Source organism: Cricetulus griseus, chromosome X, assembly GCF_003668045.3.
Source record: "Cricetulus griseus strain 17A/GY chromosome X, alternate assembly CriGri-PICRH-1.0, whole genome shotgun sequence".
Lineage (NCBI taxonomy): Eukaryota > Metazoa > Chordata > Mammalia > Rodentia > Cricetidae > Cricetulus > Cricetulus griseus.
This window is the reverse complement of record NC_048604.1, coordinates 75,882,875-75,902,490: the sequence shown is the minus strand read 5'-3', so window position 1 is coordinate 75,902,490 and position 19,616 is coordinate 75,882,875. Positions and strand designations below refer to the sequence as shown.

The 19,616-nt window shown below is 39.4% G+C and overlaps 1 protein-coding gene across 6 annotated transcripts in view; it reads right to left on the bottom strand.

Moving 5' to 3' along the window:
• Nucleotides 1–6,609: 6,609 nt before the first annotated feature.
• The window catches only part of Zfx (zinc finger protein X-linked), a 45,590-nt gene continuing 32,583 nt past the window's right edge, over nt 6,610–19,616 (bottom strand). For 3 of the 6 annotated variants that reach the window (XM_027431915.2, XM_027431918.2, XM_035449783.1), the window contains exons 4-8: nt 14,697–14,846; nt 13,813–13,956; nt 13,299–13,448; nt 11,878–12,018; nt 6,610–11,117 (exon numbers count right to left, since the gene is read on the bottom strand). In XM_027431915.2, the coding sequence (XP_027287716.1) occupies nt 9,934–11,117; nt 11,878–12,018; nt 13,299–13,448; nt 13,813–13,956; nt 14,697–14,846 (1,769 nt within the window). In that variant the 3' untranslated portion in view covers nt 6,610–9,933. Of the gene's footprint in view, nt 11,118–11,877; nt 12,019–13,298; nt 13,449–13,812; nt 13,957–14,696; nt 14,847–17,378; nt 17,938–19,616 lie in introns of those variants that run through there. The other 3 variants (XM_027431917.2, XM_027431919.2, XM_027431920.2) reach the window with 3 other exon arrangements.

Genomic DNA, 19,616 nt, shown 5'->3' with positions numbered 1-19,616 from the left:
AAGGAGATATATCGGTAGCTTTTCTCTATTCTCTAGCAGGAGATAGCTCTAAAAAGTATCATGAACATACAAAAAGTGTATGATCTACACAGTGAAAGCACATTTTATGAAAGAATTAAAACAAAACAAAACAAAACTAAATGGAGAAACAGATGTGAGGGCAATATGATGAACATTTCAGACTCAGTTTAATAATAAAAATTCCCAATGGGCCTTTTAAGGGAACCAGTTAAAATATTTTAATGTTCCTTTGGAAGAATAAATGTCAAGAAAATGATGAAAAAGATGTGAAATTCACCATAAAAAATGTGAGTAAAAACACTAGGCGTTGGTGGCGAATGCCTTTAATCCTAGCACTCTGGAGGATTCTATATGATCTATATGATCACTGTATTCTATATGATCAGCAACAATCAAAACAACATAGATCTCTGCATTTATATTTACAATTTAGAAAAATAAGTCAGCAAAATCTAGTTCCATTTTAAAACAGGACACTAACAAATCATCTGGCAGTCCCACCTTGGGGAAAACACTCAAGTATGCACAGATCATACACACAAAGATAGTTATTTCAACAGTTTTGTGTGTGTGTGTGTGTGTGTGTGTGTGTGTGTGTGTGTGTGTGTGTGTGTGTGTGTGTGTGTGTGTTCACACCCATGCACATATATGGGAAGCCCAGAGGAGGATATCAAGTATCTTTATCACTCATCAACTTGTTTTTTTCAAGACAGGGTCTTCCAATGAACCTGAGGTATGGTGCTTCATCTAGACTGGCTGGCCAGCGAGCTACCAGGATCCTGCCTAACTCTGCCTCCCCAGTGCTGGGACTACAGGCACATGTGGCTGTAATTATCATTTTCTTTGGGCCACCAACCAGCTCCCAAATAAAGATACAGAGACTTATTATTAACTATGAATGCACGGCCTTAGCTTAGGTTTGTCCCACTAGCTCTTTTAACTTAATCTAAACTCTTTCTATTCATCTATGTTTTTTGCCTCAGGGACTTTTATGTTTCTTTCATTCTGTATTTTTTTTCCTGCTTCCTCTGTTTCTGGCTGTCTGACCCCTGGCAAATCCCTTTCATCTCTTTTTCTTTCTCTTCCCAGCCTAAGCTCCTCCTCCCACTTATTCCCTGGCTTCCAGTGCCACCTACATCTCCTCCCTCACTATTGACTGTTGAGCTTTTTAATATTCCAATCAGGTGCCTTACATTGGCAAGGTAAAACAGCAACACATCTTTGCATAGCTAAACAAATATTCCACAACATAAACAAATGCAAATGTTAATAAAATGTATTAACATAGTTAAATAAATATCCTAATCCACAACATGTGGCTGTGTCCAGATTTTATATGAGTGCCAGGAATCTGAACTCAGGTCCTCTTGCTTTCACAGCAAATGCTTACTTACTGCTTCAACATTTTTCAAGGGGAGCAAAAAGAAAAATTGAAAGCAAATATCTATCAAACAGGAGCTAGCTGATTAAATCATGGTTGAGTCAATGTATGGAAAGTTACTCAGCTGTTAAAGAGAATGAAACTAAGCCTCGCCTACTGCCCCCAGAAGAATGGATACAATATAGTAAGTAATATGTAAAGATGCACAATCTCATTTTTTGTCAAAAAACTTGAAATAGCTGGGTGCAGTGGTGCACATCTGTGTTAGTTCAAGGTCTACAAAGTGAGACTATCTAAAAATAATCTATAAATATGCCTTGAAATCACTGTTACGATGCAGCCATTGGCATTCAACACAGGTAAACACATGAATTAGCAGATGTGACTGCAAGACCTGTGTCAGACAAAAATCCCAGAGCTGATGGGGTGGGGCTCCTAAAGTGCCACCCCTAGCCAAGAAGCTACTGGCAATCCATGATTGCTGGGAGAGGGAGAGTAAGATTTCTTGAGGTCCCTGAGAGGCCTTACACTTACGCACATGACCACAGCTCCAAGAGGGATCTATGAGTTTAAAAAATAAAAGAGCCAGGCACAGTGGCACAATTTTAATCCTAGCACTCGGGAGACAAAGACAGGTGTATCTCTGTATGTTTATGGCCAGAATGGTCTACATAGCAAGTTTAGGTAAGGACAAAGCTATGTAGCAAGAAGACCTTGTCAAAAAAACAACAACACATGGAATTGGGGAGGACTGTGATAGGGAAGTAGGGAAGGATTCAGATGGGAGTAGGGAGATTTGATTAAAATTCATTATATGCATGAAATTATCAAGCAATTAAAAAATTCTTGACATTCTCAAGCTTTCTTTTGGTTATCCAGGTTTGTACACGTTTGTGTGTGGATGGAGGCAAAGGCTACAGGCTGTGTACTCTGACTCCCTCAAGGAAATCAGTTTGCAGGGGGCATGAGGGTAAGTTGCTTTTAATAGCTGTTCTGTATTGTATATTTGATTCAATAACATTTAAAAAATTGAGAGGTCTCATGCAACTCAGGCTGGCCTGAAACTCCCTACATAGCCAAAAATGACTTTGGACTCCTGAGCCTCCTGCCTCTGCCCCCCCCCCCCAGGGCTTGGAATAGAGCTCTGTGCCACCATGTCCAGGTTTACACTCACTTTGCAATTGGAAAAAATCTGATAGGTGTGTGTGTGTGTGTGTGTGTGTGTGTGTGTGTGTGTGTGTGTACATGCGAGATGGGGAAGGACACGGTGCCATGACATACATTTGGAGATCAGAGGGCAAGCTTTTCAGTAGCTCTCTCCTTCCACCTCACTGAGACAGGACCTGTTTCTGCTGTGTACAAACTCCAGGCTAGCTGCCCACAGGTTTCATGGTGTGTGTAGGGTTTTTTTTTTTTTTTCCCTGTCTCCACCTCTCATTTTGCTGTAAAAAAATGGGATTACAGGTGCATGTCACTGCATCCAGCTTTTTAAAATGTGGATTCAGGGGGTTGAACTTAGGTTACTAGGCTTGCACGACAAGTGACTTTACATGTTGAGCTGTCTACCTGGCCAGATAGGTTATTTTTTAAAGGACAGTCATGGTTCTGGGTAATGGAGTTGACGAGACAAGACTGTTTTTGTTTTTGTTGCTACATCACTCTGTACTTCCTCCAAAAAGAAGAGCACTTTATAAGTTGTCTAAAGGCAATCAGTGAATTCAGAAATTCACTTGTTTAACAAAAAGAAAAACAAAAACAGAAAACTGTATCAGTCAGGCATGGTGATACACATGTATAATCCCAGCATTTGGGAGGCTGAGGCAAGAGAAATGAGATTTGTTTTTTGAGGTAGGGTTTCTCTGTGTAGCCCTGGCTGTCCTGGAATTCACTCTGTAGACCAGGATGGTCTCAAACTCAGAGATCCACTGTCTCTGCCTCCTGAGTGCTGGGATTAAAGGTGTACGCCATTACTGCCCAGTTTGGGATTGATAGTTTAAGGCTAGTATGAATTACAGTGATTTGAAGGCTAGTCTGAGTACACAGGAAGACCTTAAGGATGTAGTTCAGTGTTGGAGCACCGACTGAGAACAGGCAAGACCAAGTTCAAAACAAACATGGTGGTATGTGTCTGTATTCCCAGCACTTGGGGGGTTGAGGCTGAGTAAATTCAGTCATCATACTCAGCCTCATACAGTTAGACATATGAGACCTTAAATTCAATCTCCAGACAGGGACGAGGGAAGGAGGGAGGCAGAGAGGGAGACAGGGAAGGAGGGGGAGAGTTATTGAACATAAAATAGAACTAATGTTGTGGCTAGAAATTAGATAAGAGATTTATGTCATGGTCTAAAATTGGAAGTGAATAATCTCTTTAATAGAGGTAGCTGGGCTGATAGGTGTAGACAGTTAAGTATTTGCCGAGCATACATGGAGATGGCACTCTGGGTTTGATCCCCAGCACTGAATAAAACAGGGAGTGATGGTCCTCATCTGTAGTTTCAGCACTCAGGAGGTGGAAACAGGAGAATCAGTTCAGTGTCATCCTCAACTAGATAGTGAATGAGTCATAAGAGACAGAAAGGGAGGGAGGGAGGAAGGAGAGAGCAGGTGTATACATACACACACATACACACAGACACACAGACACACAGACACACACACACACACAGACACACAGACACACACACAGACACACACACACAGACACACACACACACACACACACACACACACACACCACACAACACCAGCGGCTATGTAGTAGATCCAGGCCCATTTTATTTTTGTGTGTGTGTGTGTGTGTGTGTGTGTGTGTGTGTGTGTGTGTTGCTAAAGACTGAATTCAGGACCTTACTCATGCTAGTTCAGTGCTCTACTGCCAGGATAAATCCTGAGCCCTAAATTTGCCTTTCATAATTATTTTTCTGCCAAGAACTGTATTGTATGCCTGCAACCCAGCAGTCAGGAGGCAGAGATAGCATGTTCTTAAATTTGAAGGCAACCTTGGGCCAGTGAGATGGGTCAGTAAATAAAGGTACTTGCTGCCAGGCCTGACAACTTTGGAGTTTGATTCCTGGGACCCACAAGGTAGAAAAGAATGACTCCTGAAAGTTGTCCTCTGATCTCCACATACAATGTGGTATGTACAAATATGGCTACTAATAAAATTGTATTTAAATTGAAGCCAACCTAGGCTATATATTAAGTCCCTCTTTCAAAACATAATTTCTGAAGAACTATCAAAAATGCTGCTTGGGAGAAATAGGAACTATTTCTGTGTCACAAACCCTGCCTTAGAAGCAGTAAAAATCAAGAGTGGACACAAACATCCACAGCTAAAAGGGAAAATCTTGCACTTATTCATGTGCTAGTGCCAGATGACAACCTAGGATGGCACAAGGGAACCCTTTCTCTATCTTTCCAGGTCCCAGTCAGGGTGGCTAGGGCACGCTCTGTATGAGTCTTTGGGATGACTGGCTGCAGACAGGGTTTCCACTAGGTGGAATTAAACTGCAACATGTATCCCTGCTAAATGGACTCTGCATTAAGTCAAACAGAAACATGAAGCAATCAAACTGACTCCTCTTGGAAAGCAAAATAATTTTCACAAGTCTAGTTCACTGCTATATAATCTTAGTCAAAGTGTTCAGATATTCCTGTGGCAAACCACATAGCTGTATGCCATCTAGACCTCATACAAAGGGCCTTGGTAGCAAGGTATCCTGGTGGCCTTACAGTATCAGCAGGTTACTAGTGTCAAATTGTGTTTCCCAATACCAGCATGACAGGTAAAATGAGAGGGAACTGGATAGGGAAAACCAAGCAAAAGAAAACAAGCTTTCATTTGTATCCTCAATCGGATCAAATATTTCCATCAGAGATCAGAAAACAATTTTAAAACCCAAGTAGGGTTGGGGAGATGGCTGCCAATAAAATGCTTGCTATGTATCTGTGAGGACAGGAACTCAGTCTCCAAAGCCATTGTAAAAGTCATGTGATGACACATGCCTGTAATCGCAGCAAGGGGGAGGCAGAGTCAGGAGCACCCCTGGGGTTTTCTGGCTAGCCAGTCTAGCCAAATAAAATCTAAGTCGTTACAGGAGCTGTGCTTTAAAGCAACAGTGGTTCCCTTGGTGGTGAAACGTACTTAAGTGAAGGGGTCACAGCACAATGGGCTTGTAACAACAGGGGGATGATTGTGTGATTCAAGTCTCATTTCTGTGTGCATGTGTATGATGTGTACACAAGTGTCCATGTATGCCTTGTCTATAGCCAACACTCCACTAGGGTAACTTAAAACAAAATAGGAATTTATTTACAATAGCAAAGATGTCAAAAATAACAGGAACAATATATAACAAATCCAAGAATTATTTTATGAAAAAGGCAAACAATATATACATGAAACAAAAGATAAAACAAAATCCATAGGGCAAACTTAATTTTGACCTCCTAAAAAGCTGTAAAACGCAGCAAAATGTCCTTTTTAATATGAATTACTTTAGTAACTCTGGGCCAATTAAACACACACACGAACACACAATTTTCAGTCCTTCTCTTTACTTATCAAGTCTTCCTACCTTTGAGGAATGCAACATTGGGGGACTATGTAAGAGTAGGAGGTGCACTGAAGGATATACTTAGTGACTAACTGGCTCAGACTTTTACAGAAAGGAGAAAGCAAAAGTCTCTGGATTCAAATTTACTCTCACTGTGCATCTCTAGCTGCTTTTTTTGTGAGCTTCCTGACTACACAAAATGTCACACCAAGTAATCTTTAGGTTCCTCAAGTGCTCTAAGATCTCTTTCACTAAACTTGAGCATGTGCCAGAATCACTGGGAGAGCTTCCTAAACACAGGCTACTGGGGCTCAGGCCTTGTCCCAGTTCACTGGGGACTGGCCTAGGGCAGAGAATCTACATCTTTGACCAAGTCCCAGGAGATTACCATGCTGCCAGGTAATCAATCCTCTTTAAGATGCATCGATCCTGCTTTTTCCTTAAACTAATCTAAGATTTTGCAGGAAATTAACAGCGAGATCCCCCATTGACATATTTTAGTAGAATGGGTGGATAACGTTTTTCAGCAAGTACTGGTTTTGTCAGACTTATGACTCTGACTGTGATGTCCACCATTCTCTTGGACATTTACCTCAAATTTTGGTTATTTGTTATCTCATCTCTTAGGCCAACACTGGTTCTATATTAGAGAATCTCATTGTTAAATCAAAAGTGCTGTAAATCTCTCTCTTGACTCCTGACATTTACCCAACTTGCAATTTTCACTACTACAGTGACAATCCTCCAGTATGCTGGGGTCTACTAGAGGCCTCCAACCTGGGCACAAATGGGTAAACTCAAAGGTAGGGCTTCTGAATAGTGATAGTCTCCTCAGACTAAATGTGTTGTGAATTGATAATAAAACAAATTTTAAGTGCTTTCAAAACCCACTTTATGCGCAGGTAATTTATAACAGGAATCAGAGATGCTAATAAAACAAATCATTTACAAAGATAAAGAAAAAATTAATTTCAAGGACATGCTCATCAAAGGACTCACCAATCACCTTTTAACTTCTCTGTAATGTTACTTGCAAATTCACAGGACTGAAATATCAGTATTTGCATCCAAGTCACAAAATTCAAAGCAATCAAGCATTTTGCATTCCACTGCTGCATAAAAGGAATTAAGAAATAGGGGGATGAAAATAATCCACTGCTTTTGATGTTTATTAGGTTTACAAAAACTGTACATTGTCTTTCTTAAGAAAAAGCATTAACTTAGTACTGGTATCAAATAGACTGAACATTCGTTAACAGGAAAATATTCTGATTTTTATTTTTGCACGTTATTCTCAAGTACACAATTACAATAATGTCACACATCCCCTATATGATTTTCTTTTTATGTATTTTACTTTTTTTACAAAGTATACAGAGGGAGGGACATACAATATTTAATAGGATATTTCTACAGAACAATAACTTATATTATGTCCTTGTAAAAATCTGTACCTCTTTAAAACATTTAACTGAAACATCCTTTTTTTAGCTTTGCTAATCAAAATTGTTTTAAGAATTAAAACTAGGTTGTAACTAATGTCAGTACATAACAGTGACTACTTCATTTTCTCTTTATACAGACAAACACATTTTATATTCACTTGACCAAACCCTTAAATACCTTTTAAAGGCTTCAATATTGTGCTTTAAAAAGAAAAGAACTGTGTATGGTTCCAGATTATGTAAAGAGAAATATAAAGTGTGTAAAGTGTTGTGTTCCTTATCTCTCAGTTTATTTAAAAAAATATGTTGAATGGTCCAATCATTTGTATTTCCTGTACTGATTGTAGACAATTTTTAAAATTTATAAATTTCAATGTTAGGTGTTTTACATTACTTCTGGGGAAAATAATAAAGTAGATTTTAAAAGTTCTCACAAGAAAAGACAGAGCTTTCAAAGTTAACAGGGCAATAAATCAAATCATAGTTGTGATGCATTTTTTAAAGCACGTTGCGGAGGCTACAAAGGCAAAAGAATTCCCTATCGGATGGAAAGGCTAGGGAATCTACGCCTTGGTTTTGACTGGCACTGAGGATGGAGTTTATACCAGCCTTAAGAACTTGATTTAGAACTAGACTAAATCAATCTAGCACTTCAGAGGTTTGCCATACACCAAATATTCAAGACATCTAACCCCAAAAATATAACTTTTGAATACAAATATTGATGACTAAGAGAAAGATGAAAGGTAAAAACCTAACGGCACGAAAGGGATGGAGCACCATAATGAGGCAGCAAGGCAGCTATCGAGTGGGAAGAAAATTTCTAAGTCTCCCCATGATGTGCCAGACCCGTGTGCCAACAGCCAATTCCAGGGACTCTAGAAACTGTTTTCCAGAAGACATCTTAACAAAATCTTAGCATCCAACTTTTTACAAATTTTATCAGCAATCAGACCTGCATGTTACAAATTGCCAGCTCTCAAAAACAAAACTGTGAAAGACTTGGTGAGGATCCAAGTGAAGCCTCAGACTGTTCACATACTTGGACCACACCTATATCATGTAATCCAAGCCAACCGAGTGTTAAGTTTTTCAGGTTAACTAAGAACTAGCAGAACAGGCTCAATTTGCCAAGTCTAAGTCCTTATTAGCACCCATTCTCTGGTCCATGGAGCCATCACTCCCTTTCTGTCCCTCTCGCTTGATCAGACAAGAGTTCTCTCGCCAGCTTCTCAGAGAGAACTGAGGGATTCCTGTCTGGATACCCATTAGCTTTTCAGAAAAATATAAAGGCATGGAGTTGAAACTGTATGAAAGCATTGTATCTATAAACATCTTAACCTCTATTTTTTTCAATTATTTTTCAATTACCAAAGATATTTAAAAGAAAATACCTTTACTCTTTAAAAATACTAGTGTCCTTATTTTCCTTCTAATTCTTCACCTGAGTAGTCTCTCTGAAGAGCAAGACTTACAAAATGCTCTCTCTTGCATCCCTGGATCTTTCACGTTACTGTAAATTTAATACTTTTCATTATAGATTTTAAGCAACTACTACTGGGGGTTGTGTGTATAAGTATGTAAAATAAGCAATACACACAGATACATGTTACATATATATGTGTATATATAGATAGATATATATAATTCAGGGTACATTTACATATATAAAGTTGAAAAAGATCCTATGAGCCACAAGTTACCCCTAGGAGATTCCAAAAATGCAGTCCTCAGTTAAATTTCATTTGTAGCACACAACCATTCCAAGACAAAGCAGCACAGACAGAATAATCAAAATACAACAGGATCAAGCAAAAATTTCCAACAAGGTTTTCTAAAAGTTTGCTACACTGACAAAAGATGTAAATAGTCTAAAGAAAAAAGAAATATATTTTGTTCACTAAAAAGAAAAAAAAGAAAGAAAAGTAAACACAAACCCAGCCACTGTTCTTTTACTCAGCAATGCCAGGGACACGAAAGTTCACATGGAAACTTTCACTGTCATACGGTCTACAAATACTAAGCAAGACAAGTAAATGACTTCCATGTTATGATCACGAGACCTCACTGTAAAAATCTCCCGTTCCTATTAGATGTCTCTGACAATTTTGTTGTGAGAAATTTGTGAGAAAAAAAAAGTCAACATGAATACTTTCAGTTACCAATGCAAAGTTACCGTGAGTTAAATGGTCTTAGAAGAGTACCATCAAGGTAAGCAAGGTAAATATTTTAAAATAAATATAAAACTTCTAAGATAGAAAACTTCAGTATAGAATCAGGGATTACTTTAGTAAAAGCAACTAACTTGTTGCTGCTTTTCCCCATGTATTAAACAAACTGAATAGAATTCAGAACACACTATGGAACAAAATGTAAAAACAAAAAAAAAGTCAACTAGAAGCAATAATTCTATTTGTACACAGCATAAATCAATATACAGTATTGTATGTGAACAAGACTGATTGGCTTTTAAATGAATTTTCTGTTTCAAGGCCAGTTTCTCTACCAACATCTGTGAAGACTACTGTTAGGGCAGGCCAACTTCTTTATGATGTCGCATTATGTGCTGGTTCTTTTCCGAGGGTCTTCGGAATCCTTTCTTGCAGTACTCACAGCGGTGAGGATAGTCTTTTGTATGAATGGAGATAACGTGCCGCTTAAAGCCTGAGGCATCTGTAGTGCTATATTCACAGTACTCACACTGATACACTTTCCGGCCACTGTGCGTCTTCATATGCTTTTTAAGCTCACTCTGTTGCCGAAATCCCTTTCTACATCTCTTACACCTAAATGGAAGGTCCTTTGTATGAACCGAGAGAATATGGCGACTTAGTACAAACGGATCTGCAATCTTAAAGTCACAATGTCTACACTGGTGCATTTTTTTACCCTTGTGGGCAGCCACATGCTTCTTGAGTTCTGAAGGCCTGTGAAAACCTTTATCACACATATCACACTTATGAGGATAGTCCTTTGTGTGAACTGAAATTATGTGTCGTTTCAAATCACTTGAGTTCGAACTCTTGTGGTCGCAATGCAAACACTGGTGTGTTTTGCTCTCTTGATGGATAAGAGCATGTTGTTGCACCTCTTTGGTATCTGAGAAAGTCATAAGACAAATGTCACACTTGAATGGCATCTCTTTACTATGCTTAGTTTTTACATGTGTTTTCAAGTTAGAAGAATCTGCGGACCTGTATTCGCAGTACTGGCATTCATAGGGCTTCTCCCCGGTATGGATTCGCATGTGCTTTTTGAGCTCTGATGGGTGACGGAAACCTTTGCCACACTCTACACAAATGTGAGGAAAGTTCTTGCTGTGGACTGCCAATAGGTGGCGATTCAATAAGCCTTGTTCAGCTGTTTCATATTCACAGAACTTACACTTGTGCATTTTATTGGCTCCTTTTTCCTTATGCACCATTTTATGAGTAAACAAAGCCCCAGCATGAGAGAAATGCTTTCCACACTCATCACATTCTATGGCCTTCTCTGTCTTGCTGGTCAGCTTGTGGCTCTCCAGGTGATTGTGTAAACTTATCTTCTTGTTGGTAGTGTAGTCACAGTCAGTACAGCGGTACTTCTTCTTGGCAAGGTGTTCAGGATGGTTTTTCATGTGTCTTTTCAAGAAACCTCTCGATTTAAACTTCTTCCCACAAATCATGCAAGGGTAGACAGTCAGGGGATGTCCATCTGGGCCAATAATTATTGCTAAGAAACGAAAGGAGCATAAGTGATCAAAACATGCTGGTTTGGGTTTCTTCAAATTCTGAATGTGTGCTCTAAACACTACAGGCAGGGACTCCTAATTTGGGTTACATGCCACACATTTCTTTTGTCATTTTCAATCTACAAGATAAAGCAATCTGGCCCCAAGAACTTGGTCTATACTAATCTCTTCCACTTCAATGAAATCAATTAATATGTAATTTATATTGAAAAGTGATTAACCCATATCATTTTAGAAACCCAAGGGAATTATTCATAAAGTTTTAAATTAGAATTCCTGCTTTATTAAAAAAAAACTTTAATTTATATTAACTTATACCAGAGCTTAAATATACCAGTAAGATCTTTAATAAGCAAATTGGCATAAAAGAAGTAAGCTACATCATACAAACTCAAGTACATATCCTGCTGCTCTGTAAATTATGCACATTTTACACTAAAATAATTGTCCTTTAACTATATTTTTCCAAAATTAACACTTGCCAATATGGTTGCCTTTCACTTTCATGTAATCCAAGTTTTAACTATTTTCAACCTTGTTTGATCCATTTCCATTCATTTTAATTAAGAAAATCATTCATGAATATCAGTGAATTCTGAAAATTATATTTTAAAATTCAATATACAAAAGCTACATGTAGTCTAGCCACTAAGATGCCATCACAATACCCCTGTGGATGCATACTAGCATTTCCTGAGAGCTTGCGGAGCACGCTGCACCGTGGAACTCGCACGCCCTCACCTGTTTGGTACTGCCTGGAATCAGGTCTTCTCCTTTTCTTTGGTTTTTGTTTAGCCAGTCTGCCGAGGCCAGCAGACTCATCTATGTGCAAGAGGGCACTTGCAGTGCCATTCCGGTTTTCAATTCCATCAGAATTATTACCTAACAATGTGTATTAAAAAAAAATCATACAGTATTATAAATTATAAAGAATTAGAAATTCTTTATTAATTACAACAATGAAAAGCCATGATACTCATGAATGACAGAAATAACCCACTCTAGGTAATGGAGTTTTATGAGCACATTTCATTAACAGTAAGACCATTGGAAATGCCCAGCTTCAAAAACTAAAACATATGTCAGTATTTTCCCATGGTTACCCATGCTATCTCCCCAGATTTTAAAGTCATGGGCCTGAAACAGTTAAGATGAAAAGTTGCAGCCTAAGCCGGGCATTGGTGGCGCACGCCTCTAATCCCAGCACTCAGGAGGCAGAGGCAGGTGGATCTTTGTGAGTTCGAGACCAGCCTGGTCTACAAGAGCTAGCTCCAGGACAGCCTCCAAAGCCAGAGAAACCCTGTCTTGAAAAAAACAAAAAAAAAGAAAAAGAAAAAGAAAAAGAAAAGTTCCAGAAAGTTCCAGCTTGAAAGCCTGTATACTTCATACAGTGTATTTCCTTCTATGTAATACACACATAAAGAAAGCGTCTGTTAAAAGTCAGGAGAAGAGGGTTTAAAGCAACAGACAAGGCACATGGGTGCCCCTTCTCTCTGGCCTCCCTGCCTTGCTGCCCCTGGCATGCTCTGGCTTGCGTTTGGCTGGCATTTTTCTAATAAATGACATCTTAACCACACACACACACACACACACACACACACACACACACACAAAAAGTCAGGACAAGGCCGGGCATTGGTGGCTCAGGCCTTTAATCCCAGCACACACACACACACACACACACACACACACACACACACACACAAAAAGTCAGGACAAGGCCAGGCATTGGTGGCTCAGGCCTTTAATCCCAGCACTTGGGAGGCCGAGGCTGGCAGATCTCTGTGAGTTCAAGGCCAGCCTGGTCTCCAGAGCGAGTGCCAAAGCCACACAGAGAAATCCTGTCTCGAAAAACAAAACAAAACAAAAATCAGGACAAAAGGTAGACTTTATAATCTTCCTCTACTCTTGTTTAAATCAAGTAATCCAAATACAGTACTAGCATTTCAGATTTCTGAAACCTAAAACCACAAAAACTTTTTTTTTTTGGGGGGGGGCCGCTTGATTTTTGTTTCTGTTTTTTCAGATATGGTTTCACTGTGTAGCCCTGGCTGTCCTAAAACTAAGAGATCTGCCTGCTTCTGCATGCACCACTACCACCTGGCTACAAAACCTATTTTTCAATCACAAATTCATATCCAAAGAGCTGCTCTGTGACTTACCATAAGCGGCTGCCCATGCAATCGGCATAAAGGTTTTCATTTCATTGTCATCTATCTGTTGTTCATGCACCGCAGCTGCAGCTGCGGCTGCAGCATCCTCCTCCCCAACAATCACTTCCATATAAACTTCATCGGCAATTTCAGCAACATCTAAATAGAAAAAAGACAAACTTTTCTGACAAGGTTTAGAGAGACCATAGGAAAGATACTTTTAACTCAGCTAATATGCAAACGGGAAGAAGTCCAAACATTAAATTCCTAGAACACAGCTTTTGTATAATAAGCACTCAACAAACTTACTGAATGACTCATTTCTTGGTTTCACCATAATTTAGTTTTAAAGTCACAAACATTCTAAACATATGTAATGGGTCAGTACAATTCCCTCAAAACATGCCAACATAATAATTTCTAAAACAATGCTTTTATTTTCTTCAAATACTGACAATTTGAAGGAGACAGAAAAAACTCAGAAACACATTTATTTTCTCCCCCAGAAAGTCCATCTACTTACTTAAATCTTCATCTTCTTGTTGAGAGTCATTAACAGTCATATAAACCATCTTTTCCCTGGGAACACGAATACTGTTGTTTGGATCAAGCAGTTCAACTCCGTGATCATTCTCAGGCTCGCTTTCCACAATGTCTACAGTTCCACCTATCAAGGAAAACAGTAGCTTCAAGAATTTATTTTAAAATTTCATTTCCACTTCTTCCTTTTTTAAAAGGTATTTTTCTTTTTTAAATTAATTTTTTTTACATGTCAGCGCTCTGTCTTCATGTATACCTGCAGGCCAGAAGAGGGAATCAGATCCCATTATAGATGGTTGTGAGCCACCATGTAGGTGCTGGGAATTGAACTCAGGACATCTGGAAGAGCAGCCAGTGAGTGCTCTTACAGCTGAGCCATCTCTCCAGCCCTTAAACATATTTTTTCTGACACTATGTTCAAATTATTTGATTTTCACCGGGCGTTGGTGGTGCACGCCTTTGATCCCAGCACTCAGGAGGCAGAGGCAGGCAGATCTCTGTGAGTTCGAGGGTAGTCTGGTCTACAGAGCGAGTTCCAGGATAGGCTCCAAAAACTACACAGAGAAACCCTGTCTCGAAAAACCAAAAAAAAAAAAAAAAAAAAAAAAAAAAAAAAAAAAAAAATTCAATTTTTCAGAAAAAGAAAAATCCTATCTTCTCAATCTAAATAACTCAAAACAATTAGACTGAAACACTGATCAAGATGTATAAAATGCTACGGCTAGCTGGGCAGTGGTGACACACTTCTTTAATCCCAACACTTGGGAAGCAGATCTCTTTGCGTTCAAGTTCCAGAACAGCCAGAAGCTGTTTCACAGAGAAACCCTGTCTGGAAAAAAAAAAGAGATGCTAAGGCTTCCCTCTCACCTAAGTCATCTTCTCCAGGGTCAGCTTTAAAAATGTACACCTTGATGACTTCAGGGCAAGTGCCATCCACTTTACAAGGATCAATTTCAGATTCCGTGTCCATGGTCAGTCCAGATGAACCATCATGTTCTATTTTGCCAGCATCATCCACTAAATAAGGAGAAAAATACATCTCAAGTAATAATAGAAAATGCTCAAATAGAAAGTTACTGTTTTTGAGAGTCTGGTTAACAAACTTTCTCTTTAACTTGATTCACATAAAATTGGGTGACTTTAAACTAGGCAAGTAGAAGGTTCAATAAATACACTTCTAGAGACTTTTAAAACTGAGAACAGATATTAACAGTATTACTCAGAGAAAAAAATGCCTGGTAGCATAGAAATTATAAGGATATATTTATCCTTTGCTAAGCCACAGGTAAAAGGACTCCTACATTTAAAATAACCTTTGAATTTTTTTTTTTTGAGACAGGGTTTCTCTGTGTAGCCCTGGCTGTCCTGGAACTCGCTCAGACCAGGCTGGCCTTGAACTCACAGAGATCCACCTGCCTCTGCCTTCCAGTGCGTGCACCACCACTGCCCAGCTACCTTTGAATATTTAAGGTGAAGACCTTTAAATAATTTCTAGTAATAAAATGAAAAGGCACGGTCCTCATATGCTCATATGAATATTTTGAAAGCAGTACTTCATGGTTACTATTCTTGAGTATCATTTGATGTGATCTATTTTCATCAGAATAATACACTTAAAAATAAAGCATGACTGCCAGAAAAGTATGCCTCAATGAGATGGGGAATGCAAATTCTAATTCAATCTTCTTAAGACCAACAAATGTTGGCTCGGTACATGCCTTTAATACTCGGGAGTCAAAGACAGGCAGATCTCTGAGTTAGAGGCCAATTTAGTTTACCTGGGAGACCTTGCCCCAAAGACAAAAAACAAACAAACTTACAACACATCTTACATGTAAGTAACACATATATACAACTTTAACTTGTGACTTTAAGGCAAGGTCCTTGGTGGTAAATACAGCAATATATAAATTCAAACACACTCTGAAATGTACATTTGCCGTCTTTTAAAGACAAAAAGAGGGGCCATGTGGAAAACAGAAGAGAGAAAGGAAAAGAGGGCAAAAAGTAGAAAAGTGTTATAGAGAGGACACTAAAATTTTGTTTGGTTTTGGTTTTTTGAGACAGCATTTCTCTGTGTCATAGCCCGGCCTGGCCTCAAACTCAAGAGATCCACCTGCCTCTGCCTCTCAAGTGCTCGGATCAAAGGTGTGTACCACCACCACTGCCCAGCCAAACACTACAATTTTAAAAAGCTTTATAGAAGTCACCAAAGTAATCATGTTGTGTGTGATTTAGAAATAAAATACAAGAAAAGTGATGTCAAGCAGTCTAGATTTGAATAAAGACCAAAAAATGTAATTGCTATGCAAGCAACCTTGTACCACACATTTTATTCAGGGGCATCTCTGCCAACACAAAGTATGGTAAAAGTTACTGAGAACTCAGGTTGAAAGATAGCTCTGTGGTTAGGAGCACTGCTTGCTCTTCCAAAGGTCCTGAGTTCAATTCCCAGCAACTACATGGTACCTCACAACCATCTGTAATGAGATTTGGTGCTCTTTTCTGGCCTGCAGACATACATGCAGGCAGACCGCTATACATATAATAAATAAATCTTTAAAAAAAAAGTTAATGAGAACTCAGCACCTAGGACAATTTATCAGAGAAGTTAGATTCACTTAAGTCTATTAAACATGAAAATGTTCTTTCTGCTCTAAACCCAACTAATCCTATATGGCCCAGCTTGCCACAGCAGAGGGAAACAGGTCCAAGGCCTTCAAAAAGAAGCCCCAATGCCCCCTACAGTAACCCATTTCCTTTCTCCTTCTAGTTCTCTTTCGGTGTCCTCACACATTTGTTTTCCTTCTGGCTAGACATTTATGTTTTAAGCACTTCATCAAACAGTGAATTGCAATTGTGTATTATTAGACACTGGAAGATACCAATATGACAGTTTCCACTCCAGTGTGCGTGCAGACAGGTTATTATTTTAAACGCATTAAAATAAATGTAACTACCATTTATTGACTAAGTACTATTTAATACAGTACAGTACTGTTGATATTTTACAATAGAGCAAATGGAAGTCGAGAAAGGTTGGTATTTGGAATTATACAGAATTTAAATCACAAGCCACAAAAGTCTTGGTCCAAGTTTGCCAACTTTTAGTCTCTAGAGTAGGAGATGGATATTGGCAAAAACAACTATCTTACATGAAAAACTAGAGAATAGTGTGTTTATCTAAAGGCTTTTGTTGGTCATCAGAAATGAAATTTACATGTGTATGAGTCTAGGCAGTTAGTATTGTAACCAAGGCTACATGGTGGTAGTTCTGATCACTGTAACTTTTAAATTCTGCATCATCTCTTTTGCAGTTTACAACCAATATTAAACCAAGACAGAAATCAGATTATGATTTCAAAAGTCTTGTCTGCTCAGTGGTGGTGGCACACACCTTTAGTCTCAGTACTCAGAAAGCAGAGGCAGGCAGATCCCTGAGAGCAAAGGCAGCCTGGTCTACAGAGTGAGTTCAAGGACAGCCAGGGCTATAAGTGAGATCCTGTCTCAAAAACAACGTGTGTGTGTGTGTGTGTGTGTGTGTGTGTGTGTGTGTGTGTGTGTGTGTGTGTGTGTGTGTGTGTGTGTATAAAATCTGTTGGTAACCTGTTTTACTTTTCCTTGCATAATTTAAAGTAACTGAAAAGGAAGGTCTCTTGTGGAGAAAAGGCAAAGGTCTGTTTACTCACATTACAAGGATAGAGAAGCTAAGCTCTCTAATGCAATTTTTAATAACAAGTTCAACACGAAAGAGGATTAGTATTCAAAATGATAGTATCTTACTGTACACTAACAGAGTCTATGTAGATAAAGAAAGGATATCTCACTCAGGCTATAAGGGAAACTATGGACACAGGTACAGAAGACAAATATATGAAAGGACTGAGCATAAAGTGTGTCACAAAGCATGATGCAGAATACAGCCAGCTGCCAAACTGAAGTCAGATCACAAAGGGCCTTCTGTGCCTGGCAGAAAAGCTGAGACTTGATCCTGGAAAGCTGGAAGTTTTTCAATCAGGTCAGACATCAACATTTCTTGGGGAACTTGAGGTGGGGGGTGAGCCTTTAGCCAAGCAGTTCTACATAATCCAAATGTAGGGGATGGGGCCTAGAGAGTAAGAAAAAGAGAGACTGATTTAGAGGGAGGGGTCCTAAAGCCCTAACTCTGAGCAAAGGCACAAGAGCATCCACTGTAAGTGATGGGAGATCGTTAAGCAGGGATGAGCTCATATGCCCGTTGTTATACCATCTTGTGAGCCTTAAAAAAGTGAGTGGGCTGAAATGGATCAGACACAAAACAGGGAGAGCACTTATGAGTCTGCTTTAGCCATGTAGATGGCAGGTGACAGGTGACAAGGCCTTCAATAAGGACAACAGATACTAGGAATGAGGAACAGAGCTGGGTTGGACACCTATTTGAGGATGAGTAGGACTTGGGGATTTGGCTAGTACCCTAATCACCGAGAAGAATGTAACAAAGGAACAAAGTCAGAGGTCTGATTCTGAGTGGATACGAATGTAAGAGAAAGGACGAAAAGGAAGGATTCTTTTGTTCATTTGTTTTGAGACAGGTCTCACTTTGTAGCCCAGTCTGGAATGGAATTCACACTATAGCCTAAGCTGGCCCTGAATTTGAGGCATCCCTCCTGCTTCTGCCTCAGCCTCAACAATACTGGCATTAAGAAGTCTCTGCTAGGCTATCAAGATGGCTCTGGCTCAGCAGGTAAAGGTGCTTGCCACCAAGTCTGATGACCTGGTCACTGGGCTTCACATGGTAGAAGGAGCAAACCAACTCCTGAAAGTGTCCTCATATATTATGGTACGCTCATAGGCGCGCGTACACACACACACACACACACACACACACACACACACACACACACACACACACACACACACACACACACACACTGGGTGGGGGAGCAGGAGAAATATAATTTCAAAAATCAACAAAAGCAAGCACCAACACACTTAGAAGTGAATAGTTAATTACCTTAAGATCATAATAATTTAAATATTCTCACAATCTAGACAACTGAACCAACTGTCATTTTCAAATTTCAAACAGAGGGTAGCACCAGAATGATGCCAATCTCACCAATCAATGTAGAAGAGTCTAGAATACATGGCGATTATCATAGGAGTACTTATTTTTAAACAGTTCAAATTTAATGAAGTTGACCTAAACTTTGAACAAAGTTTGACAAACTGATCCTAAGTCAGGCACTAATCTTAGCACTCAGAAAGCTGAGTTTACATAATGCAAAACTGTCTCAAAAAACAAAAGCAAAGCCAGGTGGTACACACCTTTAATCCCAACACTCAGGAGGCAGAGGCAGGCAAATTTCTTGAGTAAGAAGCCAGCCTGGTTTATAGAGAGAGTTCCAGGCTAGTCAGGGCTACAACAGAGAAACCAAAGTCTTAAAAAACCAAAGTCAAAAGCAAAACAACAAAAACTGGGCTGGAAGCTGGGCGGTGGTGATGCACGCTTTTAATCCCGGCACTTGGGAGGCAGAGGCAGGCAGATTTCTGTGAGGTTGAGCCCAGCCTGGTCTACACAGAGAAACCCTGTCTCCAAAAATTAAAAAATAAAAAAACCCAAAAACCAAAACTGGGCTGGAGAAATGGCCCAGTAGTTAGGAGCAATTCCACAAGACAATTCCACAAGGCACTCCAGTCAGGTACCTCACAATTGCCTGTTAATCTAGCTCCAAAGAATTCAACAATCTCTTCTAGCCTGCTAGGGGACACATGTGACCCACACAAACATACACAGACATACACGCA